General features: G+C 44.2%; 1 protein-coding gene across 1 annotated transcript in view; it reads left to right on the top strand.

The window, feature by feature from the left end:
* The window catches only part of FAM98A (family with sequence similarity 98 member A), a 130,793-nt gene extending 123,017 nt beyond the window's left edge, over positions 1 to 7,776 (top strand). Inside the window, 2 exon segments of the mRNA XM_033938897.1 lie at positions 6,830 to 7,059; positions 7,061 to 7,776. Coding sequence (XP_033794788.1) covers positions 6,830 to 7,059; positions 7,061 to 7,604 — 774 coding nt within the window. The 3' untranslated portion in view covers positions 7,605 to 7,776.
* Positions 7,777 to 19,131: the final 11,355 nt, after the last annotated feature.

Below are 19,131 nucleotides of genomic sequence, written 5' to 3' on the forward strand. Positions count from 1 at the left end.
TCACAAAAGAAGGGAAAAAGCCAAAGGAGATCCATGAATGCATGACTGAAGTTTATGGTGAGTCTGCCCCATCATCGTACAAAGTAAAATTTTGGAGCAAGTGGTTTAAATGGGGTAGAGTGTCCATTGAAGATGACCCTCACACTGGACAGCCTGTAGAAGCAACTTCCACAGAAATGTGCAATAAAGTCGATTTAATTTTGTCAGACAAATATATTAAGGTTTCCTGAATAGCTGAAGAAATGGGCATCTCAGCAGGTACAGTTTGGAAAATAATTCATGAAAAATTGGGCTGTCCAAGGTTAGTGCAAGATGAGATCCAAGAATGCTGATGCCATGTCACTTAATCCCCCCATTGCCCCAAGTACATTAGATAGATTGTGAGCCCGCCCGGACAGACAGGAAAAAATGCTTGAGTACCTGAATAAACTCATGTAAACCGTTCTGAGCTCTCCTGGGAGAACGGTATAGAAAATTGAATAATAATAAATAATAATAAAAATAATGTCAGAAGGCCACGAGGCTCCAATGCTTTCAGGAGAACTTGGAGAAGCTCTGTGAAGACCAAGTACATTTTTTTTCATCGTTTGGTGACTGGAGATAAGACTTGAGTCTATCACAGAGATCCTGAGTTCAAAATGGAGTCAATGCAGTAGAAGTACAAGTCATCCCCCACCCCCAAAAAAGTTCAAGACTGAAAAATCTGCAGGCAAAGTCATGGCAACTGTCATCTGGGATTATGAAGGACTTTTGCTTCTGGATTTCATTCTACACCCTCATAACCAGGGAGAATTAATGCCAACACAATGATCACTTTACAGTATTCAGTCAAGGAGAAAAGATGAGGAAAACTCACAGCAGGTGTGTTGTTTTTTCATGACAGTGCTCCAATTAACATGTCACAGCAAACACAAGCTGCCATCCGAGAATGTGGATTTCAGCAGCTGGACCATCCACCCTACAGCCATGATTTGGCTCCCTCATATTATTTCCTGTTCCAAGTTTTGAATAAATCTCTCCATGAGCAGCGGTTTTCAAGTGATGAAGATGTCGAGGAAGCTGTGACTTCCTGGTTTAAATGTCAAATGAAAGAATTCTTTTCAAAAATGGATGAAGTGTATGGAAGCTATCAGGGGACTATACTGAAAAATAAAACAACATTTTTTGAACATTCTTTTTCTTTCCTACTAAGGTAGATAAATTATTTAATTCCCCTCATATAATAACCTTTTGTGCTAAGGGTTTAATTCCAGGATACTATCATAGAGGTTGCATGTCTGGGAACCTTAAATTGAGCAGTTCAGTTTGCATCAACATAGTAGATGACAGCAGATAAAGGCTGTTGAGGTCCATCCAAGTCTGACTAGTAGGGTTGCTGGGGTACTTCTACCACACAGTGTGGATTACTTCCCTGTGCCTTTGATTTTTTTGGGGGGATGGTTCCTTCTGCGCAGTGTAGATTTTATTAGTATCGTACAAGTCATTTTACAGCTGTTTCAATTTGTACTCCATTCTTGGCTGTCATCGGAATAAAGTCTTCAAAAATATTGTGATAACTGGACTTAAAGGGGGGGGGAGATGCTTTAAAATAGGGAGAAAATCCAGTTCTATTACGTCCCTTCTGGATTTAGTATGCTAGGTGTTCAGTCCCTTCCCGCAATCTGGAACTTGTAGAAATCATAACCCTTTTCTTAGCACATGCTCCTCCCACCTAAGAGAGTTAGAGCCCCCTGAAGTTTTCAGTTTCTTCAAGCAGTCTATGCAGAAGTCTTTTGGATTTGCTTTGCATCTTTTTCTTTTTTCTTTTTTTGCTCAAAGTTCATTTTTTACGGTGGCTTAAGTGCCTTAAGACCCCTTTGTGGTAATCCTTTGTCGAAGGAAAGGACGCAGTCCTGCGGAGCTGAACTGCTGTTTTACTGAGAAACTTTGGTGGATCTGTGGAGCCAGACTGCTGTGTACCACCCTTCCTGGACTTAGAGTCCATTCCCCTGGGAGCTTGCTTGCCCTCTGACCTTGTCAGGGGTTTAAGTGCAGGTTGTATATGTCCAAAGTAAAACATCCTCCGGGTTTCAGGGTGCAGGCTACATTTCTCGCCTCTGGTCGTATGGAGAGCATCCTTGGGGTGGGGGTGGGGCGGAGGTTATAGTCGGTGTCTGTCCGACTGGCAGTCTGAAGATCTTCAAGTCTAGTCATTTTGGAGCTGTTCTGAGGCAGAAAATCCTTTTCCTCCATTCAGCTGCAGAACTGACAGGCATTTCAGACACTATGAGTATACCTCCATTATTTCCTATGGGAACAACGGGATGGTCTGTGAAACTCGCTAAAACTAATTTTTGAGTTTCTGAGGGTAGTGTTCAGGTCTCCCACCTCCCCAAACCCCAAATCGCTATTTTTTATTTTCAGATTTTGTTCATTTTTGCCATTTTGGGCACAAATTGCTGGCGGCGGCCATCTTAGATTTTTAAAATCTTTTTTCAAAGTTTTATTTCTGCTTCAAAACCCTTCAATTTGATTAAAAAACATTTGGGATGAACTCTCTAGCCCTAATCTATCAAATGTGTGCATTGATTGTTCTAAATTGATGCCGGATCAGTGACCTTGTACCACATGTTGTAGCACGCTGTGATAGGGGGCAGGAGATTCGGGCTTTGCCTCCTTAGGGTCCTCCAGGACTGGGGAGCCGACCTAGGTCTGTGATTTCAGAAAAAAATCCCACCCAGAGGCCATTCTGGAGTCTGGCACCAAACACCGACATTACAAGTCTGGGGACTCTTTTGGCATGGTGCAAGCACCTCAGCAAGGGCCTCCAATGGACAAGGGGTGTGAATTTTCACTGGACTTTATTTTGCTCCTCTAGAAAGCATATGCTTCGGACCCAGCTTATTTGACACAGCCTGCGGGTGTGCCAGTTTCTTTTCAGACGGTTGTGCCAATGGCAGAGCTTCCTTTTCAGGGACCCTCTTGTCCATATATGGCAGAGCTCAATTACATTGGTTGCCTACTATGCCTCTTGTGTTTTCGGGCACTGCTTCTATTTTGGATCCAGCTGATACCCTTGCTGGGACTAGTCAACACGGTCATCTTGAGAGTCCGGATTTGGATGAGGATCCCTCCGTCCACAGACTTTTTAAGCCTGGCTCAGTCCACCATTTTATTGCTGAGGTTTTGAAAGAGCTCAAATTGGAATCTCTACCTTCCACATCTGTATTTTTTTCCATCCCATCCTCAGTTTCTTGGGCTGGTTACAGAACAATGGGATATCCCAGAAAGCTCTTTCCGACTCTCTAAAGCTATGACTAAGGTTTATCCCCTGGCTTCTGATTTTCAGCAGTTTTTTGAGCAACCTAAAGTGGATTGCGCAGTAGCACAGGTTACCCGACGCATGACCCTCCTTAGCGATGGAGTTGTGCTACAGGACTCCCAGGATCACAAAGTGGATGTTATATTGGCATTGTCTGCATGTGCTGGGGTACATAGCAGCCTCCTTGGAGATGGTCCCCCTGGGCTAGAGCACATATGCGCCCTTTACAGAAGTCCCTCTTTTCTTAATGGTCTCCACAGCATCATCCCCTTCAGATGCCACTCCCCTGGATGGAACCAGCTTGCAGCAGTCTGAGCTTGTGGTTTCAGGGGGAGGCTTTCTGCCCCGGCGAACCTCTTCGGATCACAGAGTGGATCACTCTCATGACATAGGCAAGCCTATCGAGCTGGGGTGCTCACTGCGGGGACCGCTCCATTCAGGGGCAGTGGTCTCCTCATTAGAAGCATTAGTTGATAAATCTTCTGGAGCTTCAGGCGATTCACCTGACAATGCCACAACTGTGGCATATGTAAAATCATCAAGGGGGACACAATAAACGCTCTTTTTGGCCAGGAAGATCATATGCTGTTTCGCTGGGTGACGTTAACATCTTCTGTCTCTCTTGGCGGTGCACGTGGCCAGAGTCGACAACGTACAGGCAGACTTCCTCAGTCGAAAAGTCCTGGACCCGGGAGAATGGTCCCTCTCACGGAAAGCGTACCATCTGATCTTACAGCGCTGGGGTCAGCCCCAGATAGACTTGATGGCTTCAGCAGAGAATTTGAAAGTCCGAGTGCTTCTTCAGTCGAAGAATAGAGTGCAGAAGCTTAGGGTTGGACATCTTGATTCAGCCCTGGCCGGCTCAAGAGGTTGTGTATGTGTTGCCTCCGTGGCCTCTGGTTGGTTGGGTTATCCGTCAGATAGTGACGCATCCAAGCCTCGTGATTCTGGTTGTTCTAGACTGGCCTAGTCACCCGTGGTATGCGGATCTTTTCATCTTTAATGGGACAGGAAGCTCAAACTTCCTCTTCATCGCAACTTTCTCAGACAGGGTCCAGTGCCCATGGAGAATCCACAGCACTTTCGTCTTATGGCATGGCTCTTGAACCATGATGAGGCACAGTTATTGAGATGTCTTCTCAACGCTTTTGAAATCCAAGAAATCTACAACTATGGCTTCTTATGCCAAGTCCTGGAAGGCTTTCCTACAGTGGTGTGCTAAGGACCAGGTGGAGCCTGAGCAGGCTCCCATTTCGGTGGTCCTGGCTTTTCTTCAAGTGGGTTTAGATAAGGGTTTAGAGGTGGCCTCCCTTAAAGTTCAGGTGGCTGGCCTTTCGTGCTTGAGGGCATTAAGGGGTTCTAGTTTGCTTACTGCTCATCCAGATGTTGCCCGGTTTTTGAGGGGGGGGGTGCTTCATTTGTGGCTTCCCTTGCGTCCTCCTTTCCCTTTGTGGAATCTTAACATCGTTCTACGGGGTGTTGTGGAAGCCCCATTTGAGCCATTAAAGGATGCTACTCTTTTGGATCTGAGGATCAAGACTGTCTTTTTGGTTGCCATTGTCTCGGCACGGCATATTTCAGAGCTTCAAGCTCTTTCGTGCAGGGAACCATTTCTCTGAATTACAGATGCAGGAATTGTTCTCCATATTGTATCCACCTTTGCATACAGTTCAAGCTCCTATTGCATACCTACAAGTGTGTTCATTCTGCTGTCCCTCAATATCTCTCCTCTCTTCTCTCTCCTTATACACCTCTTAGAGAACTCCGTTCCTCAGATAAGCTGCTCTTGGTTGTACTCTTCTCCTCTACTGCCAGTTCCAGACTTCATTCTTTTCATTTAGCTGCCCTCTATGCCAGGAATAAATTACCTGAGTTTGTCTGCCAAGTCCCTTCCCTTGTTTAAAAGCAAACTGAAAACCTACCTTTTTGATATAGCCTTTAATCCATAACCCTACTCCCCATTGCCACCAACCCAGCCAGCAGATTAACCATTCCCCTTAACTGTATGCATGACATCCTGTTTGTCTGTTTAGATTGTAAGCTCTTTCGAGCAGGGACTGTCTTCTTTCTGACTCTATACAGCGCTGCATTATGTCTGCTAGTGCTACAGAAATAATTAATAGGTGGTTTCTGCCTTCCATGTCAACCAGGAGGTTTGTTTGCCTGCATTTCATTCCACAGGCTCTGAGCAGAAGGATCAGATCTTGCACAAGCTAGATGTCAAGAGAGTCTTGCTCCACTATTTGGAGAGGACTAATGATTTTCAGCTGTCTAATCATCTTTTTGTCCTCACTGTCCCGCTTCAATGTGGTTGGCTGGTGTCTAAGATCTCGATCGCTCAATGGATTCGTATAGCCATTTTCGTGTCTTATATCGCCTGCGGCAAGCAGCTGCCAGTTTCCCTTAAAGCCCACTCGACTAGAAGTGTTGCTGCTTTTTGGGTGGCATCTTGCGCGATTCATCCAAAATAAATTTGCAGGGCAGCTACTTTGTCCTCTCTTCATACCTTTACCCAGTTTAACCAGATGGATGTGACAGCTCATTCTGATGTCGCTTTTGGGACCTCTTTGTTGCAGGCAAGCTCTTATGTCCTCCCTAGACACTGCCATTGCTTTGGTACTTCACCTAGCGTACTGAATCTGGAAGGGACGTAATAGAATGGAAGATTAGGTTTACACCTTCGATAATCTGCTTTCTGTTAGTCCCTGGCAGATTCAGTACGACCCGCTCTCTCTGTGTAAGCTCAGTTATTCTGAATCGCCTGTTTTCTGCCTCGGTTATTCTCCTTACAGGTTTGAGGATTTTCCAGCCAGTGGACGGACCCTGTGGGGAGTTCGCTCTTCTGTGAGTATGCTTATTGCTGAAGGCTGTTTCATGTGGGTGCTCATTGCACACAGCAGGTTAGTTCTACATTGTTCCTCAGTGTTTTCCTATGTTGCCTTTGAGCCAGTTTATTGCTTATTTTCATGTTTTGCAGAGCAGGCCAGTTCAGAAATGTGTTTATGTTGCTGGGGTGCTTCCCCAGTACCCCCTTCCTTGTAATAGATTTGTTCAGGCTTTGGGACTGAACTACAGGGAGACTCACTCTCTAAGGTGGGAGGAGCATATGCTCAGAAAAGTGTTATGATTTCTGCAACTCCCGGATTACTGGAAGGGATTGAACACCTATCGTACTGAATTCTCCAGGGACTAACAGAAGATTATTATCAAAAGTGCAAACCTAATCTTCCATTCGAGCAAACAAAAGTTTAGGTTATCATAGCCTGGTTCTGATTAAACTGGAAGAAAACTGCTGGCCCCCCCAAAAAGAATAGTAATGCCTTTAAAATAATATTTATTAGTGACAGTAAGTTATTAATTAATTTCATCTTTAGGACGACTACTTGCTGAAAGAAATGTATGTTATGATCAGATATTTATTAGCTCTGCTTGTGAGATTTAGCATCATTCTTTCTGCCAAAAACTTGAGTGTATTGGAAGTCTATAATGCAGTGATAATAAAGCATTGTGTTTCTTTTTATATTTCAGGTGTTGATGGGTAGAGTTCCTGACAGGGGTGGCAGACCGAATGAAATTGAGCCTCCCCCACCTGAGATGCCACCTTGGCAGAAGAGGCCAGATGGCCCTCAACAGCAAGGAGGTGGTCGAGGTAGAGGTGGCTATGAACAATCATATAGTGGACGAGGAGGTTACGATCAAGGAGGAGGACGAGGAGGTTACGATCAAGGAGGAGGACGAGGAGGCTACGATCAAGGAGGAGGACGAGGAAGGCTATGATCAAGGAGGAGGAAGAGGAGGAGGACGTGGTAGTTACGACCATGGTGGGCGAGGAAGAGGAAATAAAGTTCAAGGAGGTTGGACAGACAGCGGAGGAGGTAGCTATCAAGATGGTGGTTATCGAGACATAGGTTTCCAAACTGGTGGCTATCATAGTGGTGGTGGTGGAGGTGGTGGCAGCTACCAGAGTGGTGGTGGCGGTGGATATCAAGGAGGCGGATATCAAGGAGGAAGTTACGGTGGTTATCAAACGTCATCATATTCGGGAAGTGGATATCAAGGTGGTGGATATCAACAGGACAACAGATACCAAGATGGAGGCCACCAAAGTGACCGAGGTGGCGGTGGTCGTGGAGGGAGAGGTGGCCGTGGAGGCCGTGGTGGTAGGGGTGGTCAAGGAGGAGGATGGGGTGGCAGAGGGGGACAGAACTATAATCAAGGTGGTCAGTTTGAGCAGCACTTCCAACATGGTGGCTATCAGTATAACCAATCTGGCTTTGGACAAGGAAGACACTATACAAGCTGAGGTTCCTAAACATTAAGTATCAGCAGAGCTCATGCAATGCAAACCTAGATTCAAAGACTTGTACCTTTTTTGGTGTGTGTGTGTGTGTGTGTGTGTGTGTATGTGTGAGAGAGAGAGATGGGCAAGCCGCCTTTCTTGATGACCTGTTCTAGTTTTAAGCAAACTGAAAGTTGACAAATGAATTTCACATTGTAAAGAAATTAGTGATACTGACAATTGTTGGAGAAAGTGTGTTTAATATATTGGTCCTTCACCAAGATTTTATCATATGTACTCAAATATAAACCAAGATTTTTTGGCCAAAACAATGGCCCAAAAATGGGGGTCTCGGTTTAAATTTGAGTCAGTGCCTACCTGTCCCTCCTGGATCTCTTGCATGCCTCCCTCGGGCCTGCCGTAAGCCCTGATGGTCCAGTGGTGAGCTGGGACAGGAGAGGCTTGGGGTTGGCCTGGAGTTGGCCTCTTACCTCATGTTCCTGCCAACTCTAAAACATCCCACCTCCCTCCTGCCACCCAGACCTCTAGAATGCCTACCTTGAAAGCCTTGGTGGTCCAGCGGTGAACCGTGGGAGGAGCGATTTTCCCACGCTCCTGCCCCGTGTGAGTCGCTATCTAAAATGACTGCCATGAGTTCTCGTGAGTTTCTGAGGTTTGCCGCAGGAACTCGCAGCAGCCATTTTAGATAGCTGCTTGCATAGGGCAGGAGCATAGGAAGATTTTCTAGAGGTCTGGGAGAGAAGTGGGATGTTTTAGAGTTGGCCCAAACAGTGGGTTGGGGGATATCTCCTTTCCCAACTCACTGCTAGACAACCAAGGCTTATGGCATCAGGGGAGGGAGGGGAGGAAGTGGGGACAGGGTTCAGAGCCTGGCCAGGAGGGGGAGGGGGAGGGGGCTGGGTGCAGAATCAGGTAGGGCACTTGAATATAAACCTTCGGTTTATATTTGAGTTATCTTTTTTTCTCCCTTTATGAGCAAAAAAGCTTACTTTGGTTTATATTTGAGTATATACGGTAAATAGTTAAAGGAACATTATTTACTCAGCGTGCAGTCTCATGGCATATGGAGAATAATGTCAACCTATGCAAGGAAAAGACAATAGATATTTTACATTTAAGCTTCATATGTGATTCACTTAATTCAAAGCAAGCCATTTTACTTGCTTCTTGGCATTCTTGATGAAATAGCTGCCTTGAATTCTTCATACTGTTTCCTTTGAACTGTTAATGTAGAGGTTATAGAGATGTACAGTTAGATAAAAAGAAAAGATTCAACATGCAATGAGCATATGCTAAAACGAGCTGGTGAGTCTCATCTGGGATATGACTCTTACCTCTAATGATTGATTCCATTTAACTAGGTAAGATGTTAGTGTCAGATAAGTTCTTGAAAAAGGAAAATTTAGTAGGATTGTATCTGGCATTTTCTAGTGCAACCCATTACCTCTCTGCTGCTAAATTTGGGTGTGCAAAAATGTATTAGTGGGAGTGAATTGCCAGTGGACAGATCCAAATTTTATTACCTGGGCTGACTTTGTAGTTTCAACAAAAATACAAAAAGTTATTTGTGTGTCGACATAGCTCAAAAGTTTAGTAGCATTCAGGCCTGTATTGCAGAGTAGATAGCAATTATGCTAGTCCCTTTTTTTTGAATTCCATCAGGTCATTATAGGATACAATGTTCTAGAATTCTAACTTGGAGATCTCCATTATAGCACCTAGTGCAGAAATGGAAGCCCAGAAATTGCTGCTCATCCTATAATAGCTGTAATATATTGTTATGTATCTCAACAGTTATTACGGGGATTGCTTTTATGCTTGTTCAGCATGTTTTTGTGTGGATTTTTTCTGGTGAGGAATTTTTTTAAACACACATTTTCCAGTGCTCAGTTTTGAGGGCTGCTTATCATATCTCAGTTTTTGCTTCATGACATAGAACAGGTTCAGCGCATTCTGTTACAGTACTTATCCTCTTCCAACACCCCAGGCCCATCTGCCTTACATGAGCTCTGCTGTGACTACCAGATTCACTGGTTCTACTCTCTAACTGCAAATGACATCAAATACTGAAGCTTGAAGGTCTCAAACACATCTAAAAGAATACATGAAAACTACAAATGATCTTCAATATACACATCAAGGTGCAGTCTAGCATGTGTTCATAAAACACTTAAGCAGAATGAACTAAACTGACCCAGATCCATTTACCAGAGGTTGCTCCACCTACAGACCTGATTTTTACTTGAAATGGGCTATGAAGCAGCAGCAGCAACTTTTTTCCATTTTGTGCATGAACTAATACCATGGACACAGTGAATACAAAAATGGTTTTGGGTTTGTTTGTTTTTTTTTCTTCCCTCCCTCTCTTCCTTCCCATTTTTGATTTGTTTGGAATATTTTTCACCATAGAAATGCACTACTTTCTGGGCAGTTCAGTTCTTGCCTGGAGGAGGCCTTTTATTATTGCTGCAGACAACAAAGCCTGGCTGGGTTACTCTTTTTTACATTTGTTCTTCATGCAAAGCCACATGGTAATGCTTCTTGCTGGGTTATTTTCATGTCCATGAACATTGTTAAGCTGTGAAAGAAAATGGCTGAAGGTGTGATGTACGTGAGGTGAGCAATAAAGCACCTGTGTGTTCTCCGATTTTCTTGTTTCTTTCCTTTTAAAAAAACAAACAAAAAGTCGTTTTAACTTATCTATATTATCAGAACATCATCTGTATTTCTGGGCATATTTGCTAGCTCATTTTTTCATAGTGCCTAATATCTTTTTTAAAATGACTGTTAATCACTTTTGGGGGGGGGGAAAAAAGTGAGTTCTCTGCTATGGTCAGGCTGTACTAGTAAATAGGCTTAGCATGTCCTAATGTGAGTCTTTCTTACATGCTAAGACCCATTTTCGGCATGGTCATAAAAAGGCATTTTTCAGTTTGAGTTTCTGGCCGTGTGCTATTGGCCATTAAAAAAATTAACATGGGAGTAATTACCGCCTGGATTCTGCTTTATAGACATACTAACCAGTTAACATGCTGATGACGTCACTACACTAGCTGAATAGTGCTTCCATGGCCATTCTCTGCTATGAACATACCCCTTCCCCCCAAATTTAAAAACTGCCATGCTTAGAGCACACAGTTAGGCCATTTTTCCTGCATTATGTGCCTGTTAGCACTTAATGCAGCTCAGTAAAAGGGCTTTTATTTGTCTTGGTGAAAAAATGTGTTCTAACCAACTTGATTATAGAGATTAGTTCTTGTGATACCCCCTTTTTTTTGGATTAACATAATCCAAAACTGTTAGATTACTTGAGTTCTTGAAAAGAAATGCATAGATGGATGGATGGATGGCATGTAGGTGATACTGAAGTATTGGTCTCAAAATCTGTCTCGGGGTGATAAGAGTATAAAGATAAGCTGAAGACCACACCTGGCAACTCTCCAGGAGGGTACTTGGTTTCTCTAGACCCACAACTACTCATCCCTTCTAGCTCTTTTTGAATAGAGCCATTGCTAATATAGACATGGACAGAGTTACAGCTCTAGTGCTGCTACCACATTTTCCAGTCTTTTGGCTCATTAATGTGAGTTAGAAGGATTGATGAGCCATGGAAGGAGCAAACTGCTCCAGGAGATATACCCCTCCTGTGTTATTTTCAAGATTTCTGCTATAAACAAGTATATGAGCTGTAGACCTTAGATCTCAAAGGAATGCAAATCTGTCTCCGACATATTCATTATGGATATTGTGAAAACTACAGTGGGAGGGTTGGGAGTCATTGATTTACACTGCACTGTATGGAGAAGGATTGTTGGCACTGTTTATTAGAAGGGGAGAAGCTGTATTCTTGACATAAGAGGAAGAATGAGAGACACTGACCCATGGAAGGCAAGAGTAGGTGTGGAGGGAAAATGCTGAAGGAAGAGGAAAAGGGAGGAAAGTTTAAAAATGTCTGGAACATATGATCGTGCCTTGTAAGAGAGGTATATCTTCTATTTGTTGCACAGTCTGCCTTGGTATGTATGTACAAGGTGATTTGAGGTCTGTGTTGCATATGGTAGAAAATGCAGAGTGAATATCCTTCATCTTGCATTCACTCAGTGGCGTAGCAAGGGAAGTTGGCACTTGGCATCGCTGCTCCATGCACTCTTCCCTGCTGCCCTGAAATTACAGCATTGCGCCCTCCCTTTGTACCTCTTTCCCATCTTCACTGGCAGCAAGCAGGCTCAAATAGCCACTGCTTGCATAGGCTGAGGCTTCCTTATGATGTCACTTTCTGGCCCTATACACAGGACGTGACATCAAAGAAGGGACAAGCAGCGCATATTGCTGCCACTGTAGTTGTAAAGAGGTACAGGGGGACATGGTGATGTCAGGGCAGCAGGCTTGGGAATGAGCATATGGGATAAAGAGAGGGGCCAGACCCCCACCCATCCCCTTTACTACCCCACTGCATTCATTTAACTGCTAAGCTCAGGATAAACCAAATTTGAAGGTTTCAAGATATACCAAAAGCTAAAGATGTTTCAGAGAGTCCTTGCTGTCATTCATACTAGTTTTAATGAATATATTTTTAATTCAGCAGGCTCCTTGGTCTATAGGCTTTCAGCCCAATCAGAGCCAAAGCTGGCATCCAATGCCATGAGCCATCATTTGCAACAACATCATGATTTTTCCCTTGTTCTATATCATCTTTACAGCTCACTCAGCTAAGATCTTGCTGTACCAGCTCTCAGAAAGCCGCCTTGTGCTAAGACTTCTTCCATAATCCCGCAACCAGGAGCCCTGGATCCAGTCCCTGGGTGTTTCTCTTATGTGTTAACTTGGATTCACCCTTCCACCCTTGGAGCAGTGACTGCATCACTAGCACCAGATGTCTTGAACAGAGTTTTAGCTCAGGATAGGATTAACTTGATGGGAAGACCCTAGGCAAGGAAGCATGTATATCTATATTTAAAACTCAAAAAAAATACAGCCTGATTCATTCTGACTCCATAAGAAGCAACTGGTACTTTTTTGTTGACTCCTGCCACTGGAAGGAGTATGCACAGAAGGGTTTGGAGAATTGACAGACCTCTGTAAACAAGGATAGCTTTATGATTCTCTCCCCCCCCCCCAAAAAACAAAAAAAAAAACAAACCAAAACACACCTTTTCACCAGCAGCTCTTTTACCAGGACAAAATTCTGTTTTAGAAGTCATAAATCATCTGAGAGGACCCCTCATAAACATTTTGGGTCCTAGGCATGTGTCTAGTTTGCCTTAATCTTGTCCTAATTGGGTACAGGTGCCTCTGCATGGCAGTGTACAGCACTACAACTGAAACACTGGTCTTGACAAACTCAAAATAAGTGTCTACATTCTCTGCTCCCAGATTATTACTGCAGCAGCAATACCACATTCAAAGTTGAATGGAGTTTAATGTGAGAATAGCATCTGTGTGTGTTACACCTCGCTTGTCCTTGCAACGAATGGGGATATGAAGACCCAAAGAGAAACTTGCCCTCTCTCAGTACTGTTAAGGAATTCTGTGGTGTTCTATATGGAAAGGGGGTGTTTCTATTTAAGGGCCCTTCAATTGTTTGTTGGCAAAATTCTACCTATAGGACAGGGGTGTCAAAGTCCCTCCTCTAGGGCTGCAATCCAGTCGGGTTTTCAGGATTTCCCCAATGAATATGCATGAGATCTATTAGCATACAATGAAAGTAGTACATGCAAATAGATCTCATGCATATTCATTGTGGAAATCCTGAAAACCCGACTGGATTACGGCCCTCGAGGAGGGACTTTGACACCCCCCTGCTGTAGATGTGTCATTTTGGACGGGGGTTATTCTCTCCATGCTCATGAGCTGTGCAGAAGGAATCCACTCTAGGTTTTCAACTCCCTCCTACCGAGGGCTCTGCTGCCCCCTTCCATTTTTTCTTCTGCATGTGAGCTATCAGTTTTTCTGATCTGCTCTGTATATTTCTTTATTATTTTTGGTATTGTTTTGTTTTTTGCAGCTATCAGTGCACTAGAGCTCCCCAGTGCAGGGGAAAACTCTGCCTGTATGGAGAAGAAGCAGACTTGGATTTGCAGCCAGCAAGTTAATCCCTTGGGGATTTGTTTAGCCAGCCTGCAGAAATCTTTGTGAAGCTCAGGGTCCATATCCCTAATAGCTTAGCTCACATACTGAATCATAGGGGCTTGCGTGCAGGCTTAGGCATCCGCAGGGGGCTCAGCAGGGCTCTTCAGGGTTCTGGCTGTGATTTTGCCTTTGCATATGCAGTTCCAGGAGGGGGTAAGGATCAGTCTGATCTTGGTCCAACTGGCAGCCTGAAGATCCCAGCGTTTGAGGACTGGCTAATTGAGGCAGGGATTCTTCTCCCAGATCCAACTACTGGTGAGGGCTGAGGCACGCTGCAGCACCTTCTGAGCACATGTCACAGTGAGTAAGGCTATTGCAGCCTCTGGACAAAATCAGGGAAGGTTTGAAAATCCTGTTTTTAACGGTTTCTGCCACTTCATATAGGGTCCCCCACTTCTAAAATTCCATTTTCTGGGCGTTTTAGTTAAGGCATTTTTTAGATTTTTTTTGTGCTAAAATGCTGCCACAGTGGCTATCTTGGATTTCCTGATTTTTTTTTTTTTGGCAAAGATTTCCAGAACCTTCAAATCACCTCATTGTGCCTCAAAACTGGCAGGGATTGTGCCCTCAGGCTATTATACTTCTAAGTCATGCTAGATTTGCACTGGAGGTCGCTTGTGCCACGTTCTGTACAGCATGTGAAGGGGGATGAGAACATCCAACTTAGTCTCCTCTTTGGTCTCTAGTACTGAGGAACTGTTGGGGGGGGGGGCTTTCTACTGGAGAAAATCCCATCCTGAGCCCTGGAACAGAGGCATACCTAAGCACAAGAGTGTGGAAGCTGTAGAGTCCAAGAGACATAAGGTGGAGTTACCTAAAGGGGACTCGCAGCTGCCTAATAAAGCTTATTTGGCTAGCCAGGATGCTCATATGAAGTCTGGCAGTGAACAAGGGGTTGTGAAGAGGGTCTTGGGCTCCCAGGGCGCATCAGCAGCATTGCCAGAAGCTGACCAGGATCCTGTAGACCTATTTGACAGATTTGGAAGGCGAGGGATCAGTCTGTATGCCTTTGCTCTCACAGATAAAAGGTATATAAAAAAAAAAGTCTCCCCTGACCCAAAAGGTCACATACAGGAGTGAGTATGCAGGATGCAGTGGGGGCTCTCAACCAAGGGGAAGGATCCCACTGTTGTCATCTGTTCAAGCCTCTGGCACTATTAGAGATCATTACTGACTCCCTGCAGGAGTTAGACTCCCAACATGCTCCTTCCACTCAGTGGTCTATCCTCAGTGGAGTGAGAGCACAGTCTATGTCTTTTCACTGGAATCATAATTTTGTCACAGATTTGGGCAAAATCTCTGACAGCAGACCATCTAGAGGTTCTGGGTGGTCTAATGTTCATAATTCTGGGCGCTTTTGACATTACTTAGGCAGAGCCTCAGCTCAGAGATCACAAAGAGATTCACAGGACCTAGGTGAAGCCAAGCCTCCAGTTCTCATCCCACTTCAACCTCTAAGCAAGCACAGTGATGCCAGGGCCCAAACCTTTCCCCTGAGGATAGATGGAAGGCTTTTGGCTTATATGGCAGTCTGGGGCAGATCTCATCAGACTTCTGAGTGCTGGAGTTTATTCAGGGAGGGCACAAGCTTTGAGTTTGCCAGAAAAGGCATGCAGAGTCATAGCAACAGTACAGAGACTTGTAGAAGTTCAAGCCATTGTACCAGTGCAACCAGAAGAATTGGGCTTGGGCAGTTACTCCATGTATTTCATAGCACCTAAGAGAGGCTCAGAAGATTGGAGACCTATTCTTGTTCTCGCATATGTCAACAAAGCCCTGAGGGTTCCACACTTTTGCATGGAGACAGTACAATCAGTAATCACAGCAGTAGCTCTGGAGGAATTTCTAGCTGCCTTAGACTTGACGGAAGCCTACTTGAACATTTACCATGTTTCAGGAGCTCAGGAGGTTCTTGAAATTCCAAGTGTTGGAAAAACATTATCAGTTCTTGGTGTTCCTTTTGGTCTGGTAACAGCATCCCACACCTTCACCAATGTGATGATGGTAGTAACACATCTCCATAGGGCAGGATTGCAAGTGCATCCATACCTGGATGACTGGCTGATCAAAGATATCTAACGTATACACAAACAGTTTTTCACTCTTTTCACTACAACAGTCTAAACCACATAACAACACTGGGTATGTTATCAATGTTTTCTACATCTACATGTTAGAAATTCAGATATGTTCAGGTTTAATGTTCAGGTAAAATATAAGTTAGTTTTTATAGTATTTTTAACAATACTGGGATTATAATGATTATAGATTAACTTACTCACTGTTGGTTTTTGTATTTTTGCCTTTTAGTTCCCCCGACCTTGAGAAAGTTAGAATGGGAAGGGGAATGAACTTTAATATCTATTATAAAATGGACTTAGCTTTATTCAAACATATGAAATAATAAATAAATGATAAGTAGTGGAAAATGACACTAGGAATTATGAAGAATCCGACCACCTGTGTGTTGATAAAGGTGGATATCTGAATTCCTAAGATGTACTCGCAATGAAAAACTAGAAACATTGATAACATATGCAATGTTGTTATGTGGTTGTGATCAAAGATCTGTCATTCTTGGAAAGAGAACACGCAAATGGTCCAAGTCTTACAGAGCTGGATTGTAAATTTTCAGAAGAGCCAACTTCTTCCATCCCAAATGCTGGGAATACATGGAATTAAAGGAGTCAAGATCTTCAGTCAATCTTTGGTCTATAAATTCTCTCAACTCTGGAATGATCTCCCCCTTTTTTTTTTAAGGAGTTCCAGTTCATTTCAATTTTTCCATAAATCTTTAAAAACTACTCTATTTGCCAAACATTTTGAAAATTAATTATTTTGAAATTTTGCTATTATCTTCTATTTATCATTTGTAAATCATTCCCTGTTTATTTAATTGCTGTAAATTGAGTCGAGTCATCTCAGAATGACTTGGTCATCATGTCCAAAATATGAGTGCAAAACTAGTCTGCATGCCTCTAGAAGATAGGAATGGCCTTCAGCCATGTTAAATAGAATTAAACTAAACTAAAGCTTAACTTTGTATACCAAGTCAGCTCCTTCAGCATGGTACTACCTCCAAGTGTTAGGCTCCATGGCAGACACTATACATGTGGTTACTTGGGCGAAGGCTCATATATGTCCTTTCCAGCATGCACTGCTGTCTCAGTGGTCCCCACAATCAGACTCCCTTCAGGTGACACTCTTGTAGGCTCTGGATGTATGAGTTTGTGGCTTTGTCCACAGTCAATATTACAAGGCATGCCCCTCAGAGAAAGTGGTCCATCAACAGACTGAAGCTTCAAGCCATTTGGTTGGCATTGCAGAAGCTGGAGAAGATTCTGGAAGGACAGGATGTTCTAGTCTTCTCGGGCAATCATACCATGGTAGCGTATGTTGATTGCTAAGGAGACACCTAAGAGTGCACAGCTGAGTCTGGAGCCCCACTTACTGTTCCAGTGGACTGAGATACACCTACCAGAAATTCTGTGGTGCATGTAGCGGTAGTGGACAATGTCCAAGCCGATTACCTCAGCAGGCAGACTTTAGACCTGAGAGAATGGACTTTGTCTGCAGCAGCATTCCAATCCATTGTTCTTCACTGGGGCCGCCTAACTTGTGATATGATTGCTACGATGAGAAACAAGAAGACGGACCATTTCTTCAGTTGAAGATAAAAATCCAGAAGTGTAGGTCTGGTCGCCCTAATCCAGCCTGGCCAGAATGAGCTCTTCAAACTTATTTCCTCCATGGCCCGTGTTAGGACGGATATTTCACTGAATAGCAAACCACCCAGGGAGAGTGGTTTGGTCACATCTGAATGAACCATAAATGCAATGGAACCTTAGTGTGCTCTGAAACAGGAAAGACCTGCCATCTATATATAAGCCATGGCCAGGCCCTTCTCTAGACCTGCCTGGAGAAAAGCCAGAACCACCAGAATGGGAGCATGCAGTGGCTCCACCTGGTCCCTGCCACACCACAGCAGGAAAGCCTTACAAATCTTGGCTTTCCATCGTAGAGGGCTTGTTGGACCTCAACAGAGTGGCAGTGACCACGTCAGAGTAACCCCTACAAATTGAGGCCTGGCACTGTAAGACCAAAGTGCTGGGGGTTCTCCATGGGAATTGGACCCCGAGTGAGGAGGTTGCAATGAAGAGGGAGCCTAAGCTTCCTGTCCCACTGAAGTTGGATAAGATAGAAACATAGAAGATGACGGCAGAAAAGGGCTACAGCCCATCAAGTCTGCCCACTCTGCTTACCCACGCCCTGTCTATGCCCTAATGACCCAATTTCCTTATCTTGACCCTCGTAGGGATCCCACATGGGTATCCCATTTATTCTTAAAGTCTGGCACGCTGTCTGCCTCGATCACCTGCACTGGAAGCTTGTTCCAATGATCAACCACTCTCTCTGTGAAGAAATACTTTCTGGTGTCGCCATGAAATTTTCCGCCCCTGAGTTTGAGCGGGTGCCCTCTTGTGGCCGAGGGTCCCTTAAGAAAGAAAATATCATCTTCCACTTCGACACGTCCCGTGAGGTACTTAAATGCTTCGATCATGTCTCCCCTCTCCCTACGTTCCTCGAGAGTGTAGAGCTGCAATTTGTCCAGTCTCTCTTTGTACGAGAAACTCTTGAGCCCCGAGATCATCCTGGTGGCCATCCGTTGAACCGATTCAATTCTGCGCACATCTTTACTGTAATGTGGCCTCCAGAATTGCACACAGTACACCATGGCCCTGTACAACGGCATTATGACTTCAGGCTTTCGGCTGACGAAACTTCTATTGATACAACCCAATATCTGCCTTGCCTTAGATGAAGCCTTCTCCACTTGATTGGCAGTTTTCGTGTCTGCACTGATGATTACTCCTAAATCTCGTTCTGCTGAAGTCCTAGTTAAAGTTTCTCCGTTCAAGAAGTACGTCCTGCATGGATTTCCGCTTCCGAGGTGCATGACCATACATTTCTTAGCATTGAAGCCTAGCTGCCAGGTTGAGGACCAACTTTCCAATGTAAGCAGGTCCTGCGCCATATAATTCTGTAAACTGCATTCACTTACTATATTACATAGTTTGGCGTCATCGGCGAATAGTGTTATTCTGCATACCATGGACGGTGAGGACAGTCTGGGACCACTAGGATCACCAGGCCTGAATGAGTAGCTATCCTGTGAATGACTCAACCCACCGTGGGCCAAGATGGGAAAACGTAAAGGAGATCCAGAGTTGGTCAGGGCTGAATCAAGGCATCTAAGCCTAGGCTTCGTGGCTTTGTTTTGCAACTGATGAAGCTCTTAACTTTTGAGTTCTTGGCTGAAGCCTAGCCACAGCGATGCACAATGAGATGAAATGAACCCTATGAGAGAGGCCACTTTTCTGGGTTCAGGACTTGGCAACTG

Source organism: Geotrypetes seraphini, chromosome 3 (assembly GCF_902459505.1).
Source record: "Geotrypetes seraphini chromosome 3, aGeoSer1.1, whole genome shotgun sequence".
Lineage (NCBI taxonomy): Eukaryota > Metazoa > Chordata > Amphibia > Gymnophiona > Dermophiidae > Geotrypetes > Geotrypetes seraphini.